Source organism: Typha latifolia, chromosome 1 (genome assembly GCF_019914945.1).
Source record: "Typha latifolia isolate L0001 chromosome 1, TyphaL0001v2, whole genome shotgun sequence".
Lineage (NCBI taxonomy): Eukaryota > Viridiplantae > Streptophyta > Magnoliopsida > Poales > Typhaceae > Typha > Typha latifolia.
In genome coordinates, this window is record NC_133086.1 from 12,050,232 (window position 1) to 12,060,788 (window position 10,557).

Sequence of the window (10,557 nt, forward strand, 5' to 3'; positions counted from 1 at the left end):
AAATTCCTAGTACACCTTCCAGGTGCGGCGAGGGTTCGGAGGTTGGGGTTGGGGGGGGTGGGGGGGGTTCGTCGTCTAAGGTCAAAACTGGGGGGCGTTAATGACATGTAGTGGGCAGCCAATGGCGGGTGGCCACGTGGGAAGCACATGCGCGCCTACCAAAGCGGACGATCGGGGAGAACCGGCACGTCAGCAAGGCATAAGGTGGACCCGAGGCGAAGAGAGGGACAGGCAAGTTGGAGCCGTGGTGCGGAGACTACCTGCGTGGAGTATAAAGTTGGATGCATAGACAGCGAATCCCCTCGTCGAGTGGGTTGTCTCGCTCGGGTTGTTAGTCTCCTTGGCCTCTCTCGAGAGTGTGTGATTAGAGGTTAGAGAGTAATAGAGAGAGAAAGATATAGAGAGGAGGCATCGTCTTCTCTTTTCTCCTCTTAGTTATGGCGGAGGACAAGGCGATTAGTCTTGAGCAGATCAAGAACGAGGCCGTCGATCTGGTGAGGGCTTGTAACCATTGCTTACCATCTTAATATGCATGCCTTACGGCCATGAATTTTTCGTTTCTTCTTTGCTTTGTGGGAGGTTCAAGGGATGCTTTCTTCTCGGTTCCTGTTAGAGATCTATTTGCACTCTTGGATAAAAGAGAAGGAAGATAGAAGAGAAAAAAGAAAAAACTTGTAACGTTTAAGATTCGATTGTAGGAACTGAAAAAGAGAAAAGAACCAAAATGAAAATTTTCTTTTCCTTTTTAAATAGATCTTTTTTCATCTCTTTTTTTTGAGGAATTCGCTAGTATATATATTATAGACTAATTATTTTTTAACGCTGATGAACGTACAATTTTTATTTATTTATTTTTTCGTCCAATATCGTATATATTCTGATTCCTGCGTGTGAGAGAGAAATTTACTTGGCGAGCCTAATCAGAAGTGGAGGCGGCTCTCCCTTTCCCGCCGGGAGCACGAATCTTAAAACTCTCGCTTTAGTGGTCGATGAAGGGGGATGTACGAAAGAAGTCCGTTTGGAGAAGTAAAATATCGATAGGCCCGAGACCGAGAGGGACAGATACTATCCTATCAGACGACAGAGAGATTTTTACGGATCGATCAACGTTTTCTTCCTTTTGTTTTTGTTACCTCCTTGTCTCTTCTGCTGTCGTCTCTCTCTCTCTCTCTCTCCGGTGTGGTAGCCACCACCACAGAGTGTCACTTTGAAGAGATGTAGAGGTTAACAATGGCGATTCTTGTGTTCGCAGGAAAGGATTCCGGTCGAGGAAGTCTTCGAGCAGCTCAAATGCACCAAAGAAGGTCTCTCCTCCGAGGAGGGAACAGCCAGGCTCGCCATCTTTGGACCCAACAAGCTCGAAGAGAAAAAGGTCATCTCTTTTGATCCATTACAATCCAAATTTTTGTAGCTTTTGCTCTTGTTGTTCATTTGGTCTCAAGTTTTCGTTTTCTTTTTCCTTTCTTTTTAACCAACGCAGGAGAGCAAATTCCTCAAGTTCCTCGGGTTTATGTGGAATCCTCTGTCGTGGGTCATGGAGATGGCTGCTATTATGGCCATTGCCCTGGCTAATGGTGATGGGCAGCCTCCGGATTGGGAGGACTTTGTTGGTATCATCGTTTTGCTTGTTATCAACTCCACCATCTCCTTCATCGAAGAGAACAACGCCGGCAACGCCGCCGCTGCCCTCATGGCTAATCTTGCCCCCAAGACGAAGGTGAGGACCAGTTGCAGGGGCTATCTTTCTTAGAAAGATTGAATCGTTAGTAGTAGTTCCTTTTTATTGGGTGATCTGTAAATAAAATTCTTTAATTTGTTTCCTTTTTGGTGGTTGTAGGTGCTGAGAGATGGCCGTTGGAGCGAGCAAGAAGCCGCCGTTTTGGTTCCTGGAGATATCATAAGCATCAAGTTAGGAGATATTGTTCCTGCTGATGCTCGCCTTCTCGAGGGAGATCCGTTAAAGATTGACCAGTCTGCGCTTACTGGAGAATCACTTCCCGTCACCAAGAACCCCGGAGACGAGGTCTTCTCTGGTTCCACGTGCAAACAAGGTGAGATTGAGGCTGTGGTTATTGGCACTGGAGTTCACACCTTCTTTGGCAAGGCAGCACATCTTGTGGATAGCACCAACCAAGTTGGGCATTTCCAGACGGTCCTCACAGCCATTGGAAACTTCTGTATCTGCTCCATTGCCATCGGGATCGTTATTGAGATCATCGTTATGTTCCCGATTCAGCACCGCCCGTATAGGCGTGGAATTGACAACCTCTTGGTCCTTTTGATCGGAGGAATTCCGATCGCTATGCCTACCGTGTTATCGGTGACCATGGCCATCGGGTCTCACAAGCTCTCTCAGCAGGGTGCCATCACAAAGAGAATGACTGCCATCGAGGAGATGGCCGGCATGGATGTCCTCTGCAGTGACAAGACCGGGACACTGACCCTTAACAAGCTTAGCGTCGACAAGAACCTTGTTGAGGTGTTCACAAAAGGTGTGGATAAAGATCATGTCATCTTGTTAGCTGCCAGGGCATCAAGGACAGAAAACCAGGATGCTATTGACGCCGCCATGGTTGGCATGCTTGCAGACCCAAAGGAGGTATAATTACTTCATGGTCTATAATAGTACTTGAGACTGTCTGTTTGTTATGTGCTCCATCTAAGCAGCTCATGATAATATGTTGCAGGCAAGAGCTGGTATCAGGGAAGTGCACTTTTTTCCCTTCAACCCAGTTGACAAGAGAACAGCTTTGACTTACATTGATGCGGACGGTAACTGGCACCGCGTTAGTAAAGGTGCACCAGAACAGGTAAACGCTTTGGTACCTTTTTTTCTTCTCTAAATTCAGATATTTTTCCTCACTTTCTCCCTGTGGTTGCTGAGTTTAATTGTCTCTGTAAACAGATTATGACCCTTTGCAACTGCAAGGAGGATGTTAAGAAAAGGGCTCACAGTGTGATCGACAAGTTTGCTGAACGTGGGCTTCGTTCTCTAGGTGTTGCAAGACAGGTTTGTGATTCATATCCTTGCTTGTTCTTGGTGTTCCTGTGGTAGATGCGGTTGTTCAACATAGCGTGGCATCATTCATTTTGCAGGAAGTCCCTGAAAAGAGCAAGGAAAGTGCAGGGGGGCCATGGCAATTTGTTGGCTTGTTGCCTCTATTTGATCCCCCAAGGCATGATAGTGCAGAAACCATCCGTAGGGCTCTCCATCTTGGTGTTAATGTTAAGATGATCACTGGTAACTAGTTTCTTCCTGCCCCTCTTTTAATCACCATGTTTAATAATATATGTTGTTTGCTAAAAATTTTACTTCTATTCCCTTCAGGTGACCAGCTTGCTATTGCTAAAGAGACGGGCCGAAGGCTTGGAATGGGAACAAACATGTATCCTTCGTCTTCTTTGCTTGGGCAACACAAGGATGCTTCCCTTGAGGCAATTCCAGTCGATGAATTGATTGAGAAAGCTGATGGATTTGCAGGAGTATTTCCTGGTGAGACTCGACTGCATGCATCCTCAACTGATGCATTTGTTTTACAAGATTACACTGACTCACTAACTGAGGTTTTTATTGAAACAGAGCATAAATATGAAATTGTGAAGAGGTTACAGGAAAAGAAGCACATCTGTGGTATGACGGGAGATGGAGTGAATGATGCCCCAGCCTTGAAGAAAGCTGATATTGGAATTGCTGTTGCTGATGCTACAGATGCCGCAAGAAGTGCTTCTGATATAGTCCTCACTGAACCTGGTCTTAGTGTTATTATTAGTGCTGTCCTTACCAGCAGATGCATCTTCCAGAGAATGAAGAATTATACTGTTAGTTTTTCCCACAACATCTTTTGTCCAATTTCTTCTTTTGTTTGACTTTTCTTGATGTCTTAACTTATCCCCTTTCCTGGTTTTTTTCACACAGATTTATGCAGTTTCTATTACCATCCGTATTGTGGTAAGTAGTTAAACTCCCAAAATTCTATAATATGTACCATATGTTTCCTCCTGATCATCAAATTGACTAACCTGTCTTTGTCCTACATCGTATTCTTGAAGTTTGGCTTCATGCTTATCGCGCTGATATGGAAGTTCGATTTCTCACCTTTCATGGTTCTGATCATTGCCATACTTAATGATGGTTAGTCCTTGTCTGATATAATAAAATTTGAATAGTATCTGAAATAGTTTGTGTATTTTTTCTCTTCAGGACTATTAACCCTATCGGAAAACATTTCTCATCCATGAATTGTAATTGCAGGTACAATCATGACAATCTCAAAAGATAGAGTGAAGGCATCTCCGCTACCCGATAGCTGGAAGCTGAAAGAAATTTTTGCCACTGGTATTGTGTTAGGTGGTTACCTGGCACTGATGACTGTCATCTTTTTCTGGGCTATGCATAAGACTGATTTCTTCTCGGTGAGCTTTCTTTATCCTATGAGGAATTTTAATTTGAAAGTTGCACTATAATGAATAATCTACTTCATTCCCTGTTGATCTGAAATAGATCTTGGCTAACATAAGTAGCTATCCTAAGTTGAATTGTTCACTTCTCTTCCAATTAATACCAATTGGCAAATGAGTTTCTGTTTTTCGTAGATTCCTTAATTCAGATATTCTGTCTTCGGTTTATGCAATTGCATATAACTTTTTCTATCCCATTTCTGATTTTTTTTTCCTTGCAGGATAAATTTGGTGTTAGATCACTCAGGGGAAATGACGATGAAATGATGTCTGCTTTATATCTGCAAGTTAGCATTGTGAGTCAGGCTCTCATCTTCGTCACACGATCTCGCAGTTGGAGCTTTGTTGAACGCCCTGGGCTACTTCTAGTCAGCGCATTTCTGATTGCCCAACTTGTGAGTTTCTCTAATCTTTTCAACATCCATGTAGTTTTCTATGTCCACCGGTCATTAATTTAATAAAGGTTCTTACTTTCTGTCTGCATGCTCATAAATCAGATTTTTTATCAAATGCAGCAACATATACTTCTCAAGTGAAAATGCCAACAAATTAGAACAAACTGTTTCTCATTTCCAATAAACAATATTTCTATACATTATTTCATTGATATCATAGCCTATGGGTAAAAATATTTACTGTCTATGGATGAGGAGCAACCTAGGATGCAATAAGACTGACACGATGCCTTCTCTTTGTTTAATCGATTAACTGTAGATCTCAAAGATTGATATTCTCAAGCTTCTTTTATATAATAATGCACTCATTCTATCCTTTGAATGCCTAGTATCATCTACTGATGTCATGCTTATTTGGGACCATAAGTTATGACAATGATTGCATAAATAAGTCCAGTACATAGCACGGACAAGAAGATTTATCCCCTTCCTTTTTCTAATGAATGTGACTCTTCTAGTGATATAAGTTCCAGTGCAATTGTTGCGCAATCATTAAACTGATACTTGCAATGGCAGGTTGCTACTCTCATCGCTGTTTATGCTGACTGGGGTTTTGCAAAAATCAAAGGTATTGGTTGGGGCTGGGCTGGAGTTATCTGGCTTTACAGTATTGTTTTCTATTTCCCGCTTGACTGGATCAAATTTGCCATCCGATACATTCTAAGTGGAAGGGCATGGGATAACCTCTTACAGAACAAGGTAACATTATCTGAATTGTCTTTTTGCACTGCTCTATCTATGGACACTTCATCTTGTGGATTTCTGTTTGTGTCGCTGATATCCTCAAATCTATTCTGCTCTTCTATTATTATAGACTGCCTTCACTACCAAGAAGGATTATGGTAGAGAGGAAAGGGAAGCTCAATGGGCTCTGGCACAGAGAACACTTCATGGCCTCCAACCTCCTGAAACTAGCCAACTCTTCACAGACAAGAACAGTTACCGCGAGCTTTCTGAAATTGCTGAGCAAGCCAAACGACGAGCTGAAGTTGCAAGGTATGTTCGAATTTCATCAAATCTCATTATGATGCCTTGATGACTTGTTTCATGAGTTTTTGCACCTTCAGTGCACTCTTTCTAATCCGAGTGCGACACTGGTCTGTTAGTGATACCTGATCATACATTGTCATCTGATCAATTGAAACATCTCCATGTTAAAATTAGTGACAAGCTTCTCTTATGATCATCTGCAGGCTAAGGGAACTGCACACTCTAAAGGGTCACGTCGAATCGGTTGTCAAGCTGAAAGGGCTTGACATTGAAACCATCCAACAGCATTACACAATGTAACGGAGAATCATATTGAGGGAAACTTGGATGAGTTAGCGAGTGATTATTTCTTTAGGCATGTAATGCCATTGGAGTGGTTATAATTAATCTTCTCTTTTCCAGTAAGAGCTTGGCCGATGTATGATGCAAATAATGCAAACAAGCTGGTCTTTTGTTCCATTTACTTCCTACATTAGCTTTTCCGCTACATGTTCATGATTTGACAGAGCTGTCGATGTACTTCATGTCAATAGTAATTAATCAGTAAATTTCGACTATAATAATCAATCTTATCAGTCCTATTTTTGTATGTTGTGCATGACTTCTTATACTCCGAAGAGAGAACTTCTTGTAGTTGGTCCTTTCATATCAGATTTGACGACTTTTTTTTTTTTTTGTTCATTCGTTGCTAATTTGACGCAAAGTTTTATTGATGGAAACCATCACAAGATGAGCTTATGCTCAAACTTATTATATCTTCGGGCACTGAAATAATGAAAATTTTATTGACCTTCCACTAATTTATTCAGTGGAACGTTTCGTAAGTTTACAACCTTAACCATGTATCTGTACTTGTTCGCCAGTATATCAAATTCTATCAAAATTAAACATTAAATAGTACTGTTGCATTGGAACATGAGTCTAGATCTCTAGACCTGGAGATTAAAAAAAAAATGCTTACGAGAACTTTCTGATGCATCTGATTATGTTATTAATTATTTGAATAATTATATGGCATTCGGCATTCCTTTCGGCCAAAGCTTTGACATTGCAATTGCATGTGCTCTCCTTAATTGAGGTTGGAGAATACCCATCACCATTTAATGTACCTAGTTATCTATTCCTATGATACCAGAAATTTTGAGCCTATCAAACTAGTAAAATGGGATTTTCTTTGAAACCCTGGATTCTTTCGTAATAAATTTATAGCCTATTCAGAAACTCCTCAGATGGCAGTACATTTATTTCTTCCCTTTTTTATTTCTCGTTGTTGGTACATGAATGAGAGATATTATAATGTTTACCAAAACGCAACTAAATTGCAGACATCAAATTCTATACAGTTCCACCGTAAGCTCTCGGTGAGTAAATGTAGACCAGCTTTGGGAAGTTTAGCAGTAATAATTTTTTTTTCTATTAAAAATATTAGTTCTAACGAATAGCATTAACATTTGCATGGTTTTCAACAAAGAACTTCTTTGATTTTGTTTTCTTGGGTTTTTTCCTTTTTTTTGTTTTTTTTACTTTTACGTGCGACTGAAAATTTTCCAAATATTATAATTGCCACCACTTCAAAATTATCTCAATTAGAAAAGAAACATTGAACTCCTTCAAAATTAACATGCTGTCACTTAAGTGTAATCACAATTAAGCTTAAACTGAAAGAAATTAAGAAATGACCATGTTGTTGGGAAGCAAAAACAAAGGAAGGATTAAATTTAGACATCAAAAGAATTTGCTGCAATTGGGTTGGGAGACCTTTTTTTTTTTTTCTTGACAGAGAAGAGGAAGCCTGTGGGCAATTGGGAGACTTACTAATCAAAGGAAGATGAATTTATTTTCTTTCTTCATTGGTATTTGTATTTGTAATCTGTAATTTTTTATTTTTAATATATCTTTAACTGGGGGTTCCCATTTTGTCTTAAAAAAGAGAGTTGTAGATAGGATCCCAATTGTTTGTATCCATCATGCCATGACTCAATTTATTAGTTTGAGACGGTGTTTCTCAAATCTACCTAGTCATGATATACAGATTGAGTTTTGGCCTAGGCTTTCTCTGTTTGGGTTGGTCATGGAGAATGCATGTGGACTGTGGACGCATTGTTTGCGCACATTTGGAGCCTTAAATCTTGCTCGCTCAAATTGTATAACCCCTTCTATTCTTATTGAACACACATGAATTAAATTGTCTGATGTGCGCAATCAATACATCTACAGACATTCGATGGACAGATGAAGGAAAGAATTCACATTCTTCTGGGCCTGGTTTGGTCCTTAAATATCAGGCCCAAAACTTATAAGGGCCATACCATGTGGTCCAACTTAGCCTAGTTATGTGTATCAAATTATACCTGAGATCGACTTTGTGGGAGACCTGGTTACCCTTCATCTCCAGAAAGATGTTGTCTTAGCCTATATTGGCCACGAAATTGGGAGCAATGGCCTATCTAAGCCAAATTAGGATTCCGTGCAGGCTGACCCATATGCAAGTTGATCGAGTGCATAAATTGGACGTGAGCCAAATTTCAATTCGATTGCGTATATATGGTGATTGTGATTATTCCAACCCAGAGCCACAATCACCTCTAGCAGCCACCCTACTGTACGGCCGTCCCTACCACTCTTGGCCATCCGCCACCCTCCAATGACCACCACAACATCGAATATTTACAGTTCTACCCTATTTCGATATTTCTCTACTATTTTATTTATATCTTTTCATCCAGACCTCCAATTTATTTGAAACTAAAGCCATTAGAACCGAACTAATTAGGCTATCACCACTTAATTTTTATAATTTTCTTATGCTCGGATCAGTCCAGATATGGTTTGTAACATAAGAATAAATCTTAACTCTAAACCCTTTCCAAGCTACTAAGTGGAGATAGGATAGATCGAACCTTAGCCTAAGTGGAGATCATATCAAGAATGGTATCAGAGCCACCGTTTCTCAGACACACACTTTCGATTACAACTACCAGAGCTATGGCTGCATGGCAAAACGAGGTGGAAGAGATCTCCCCAATAGAGGAGGGGGAGATGGCTGCGGGAACTTCCACTTGTGGAACCACCTGACCAAATCTAAATACCGAAAAGCCTAGCGTTCAAGCCATGATTGGGTCTATTTCTGAGCAAATGGCCATCAATAACTAGATGATGATGGAGATGATGCGAGAAATATAGGCAACAAGAGAAGCCATGGCGAACGGAAATGCAGTTTTCATGGAAGACAAACATCGAGCCATGAAGTTACACCTCAAATAGAACTAGATGAGCTAAGAAAGCCGCAATTCGGTTCGTCCTACCGTAGCAGCCGGAAATGTTACTAGTGTACGAAAAGCTGCTGCTGCAATGGTGCCTCCTTAAGCACCCCTAAAGCCCTCCCAAGATGTGAAGTATGCACCTAGAGATTTAAGTCGAGCACTCACACTTGCTCAAGTGGAGGAACGAAGAGCCAAAGGCCTATGCTTTCGCTGTGTTGAGAAGTTTGTACCTGGACATCATTGCGTTAAATCGATGGGATGGTACGATCCTTCCTCGGCTATAGGCTCTGATACCAGCTTGATACGATCCTTCCTCGGCTATAGGCTCTGATACCAGCTTGATACGAACCCTCTTTTGGTGCTATGGCTCTGATACCAGATTGTTACGATCTTGCACGGAACTTTAAGATAAGATCCCGAAATATCCCGCCGTTGGATCACTGTGAAATTTTGATATGTTGTAGGCCCGGAAAAGAGCTTTCCAACGGATCTAGTTTCAGGCGAATCGGAGTTGGGGATCTCGAGATATCGTTCGTTTAGTAGACGAACGTCAGGATACTCTGTTTTTGGATTCCGTGGATGAAGGCACGAAATCCTGGGTAATGGTGGATTGTGGAGGGCCGGTGTTGATGGGGTGGCACCGGTGTAAAAGTGATGGTGGAAGGGTTATGGATGATGGAAAGGTTAGGGATAGCGATGGATAAATTGGAAGAAGGGGGAGAAGAGGGCCACTCCTAAGGGACTAGGGTGATTGGCCTGTCGAGGGAGATTAGAAGCGGCGTCGCCGGGGAGATTGAGGGAACGGGAGCGAAGAAGACGAAGGAGGCAAGGCAAACTCAATTCTCAATATTCAATTCCTAATTTTGGTTGCCCTACACATACTTTTATAGGCTAACCAACAACTCAATCTTATCCTAAAACACAATCTTATCCTAAAACTCAATCTTATCCTAAAACACAATCTTATCCTAAAACTCAATCTTATCCTAAAACTCAATCTTATCCTAAGGTAAATCCAAACTCGAGACGACGTCGGTGAAGTCCGAATCGTATCAATCCACCACGCTTCCGCAACCTTGTCCTCAAGGTTTGAAATTTGGGAAGCGATCCATGATGTCTGTCTCTAGCTCCCATGTAGACTCGTCGCAGGGTTTGCCCAGCCACTCAATCAGCACTTCGCCTCTAATCTGGATCCTTGGCGTCTTCTCCTACGACTTAGGACTCGAACCGGCTCATTGGAGCCATCTTCCTCCATTGGTTCGGGTAAGGTCGAACCCACTACATGGTTAGGCCCGATCTGGGCCTTCAATGCCGAGACATGGAAGACGGGATGTATCCTGGTTCCTTCAGTAGGTCCAATCGGTAAGCTACCGGACCGATTCGTTGTAGCA

General features: G+C 41.6%; 1 protein-coding gene across 2 annotated transcripts; it reads left to right on the plus strand.

The window, feature by feature from the left end:
- Positions 1-305: 305 nt before the first annotated feature.
- On the plus strand, positions 306-6,492 carry LOC140800329 (plasma membrane ATPase). Of its 2 annotated transcripts, XM_073155073.1 has the most exons (16): positions 306-494; positions 1,253-1,372; positions 1,481-1,717; positions 1,838-2,599; positions 2,688-2,810; positions 2,906-3,010; positions 3,097-3,241; positions 3,329-3,493; positions 3,581-3,819; positions 3,917-3,949; positions 4,051-4,132; positions 4,253-4,413; positions 4,680-4,853; positions 5,430-5,612; positions 5,728-5,909; positions 6,107-6,492. In XM_073155073.1, the coding sequence occupies exons 1-16, from the start codon at positions 438-440 to the stop codon at positions 6,201-6,203; spliced, it is 2,865 nt and encodes a 954-aa protein (XP_073011174.1). In that variant the 5' UTR covers positions 306-437; the 3' UTR covers positions 6,204-6,492. The 2 variants fall into 2 exon arrangements, with proteins under 2 accessions (XP_073011174.1, XP_073011165.1); XM_073155064.1 differs by having other exon boundaries at positions 3,329-3,819.
- Positions 6,493-10,557: the final 4,065 nt, after the last annotated feature.

Bases quoted from the DNA above. Each gene is read 5' to 3' on its own strand.
- LOC140800329 (XM_073155064.1), top strand. From the start codon at position 438: ATGGCGGAGGACAAGGCGATTAGTCTTGAGCAGATCAAGAACGAGGCC. The intron at 495-1,252 runs GTGAGGGCTTGT...TTGTGTTCGCAG, and splicing joins AGAACGAGGCCGTCGATCTG to GAAAGGATTCCGGTCGAGGA. The intron at 4,854-5,429 runs GTGAGTTTCTCT...TTGCAATGGCAG, and splicing joins CATTTCTGATTGCCCAACTT to GTTGCTACTCTCATCGCTGT.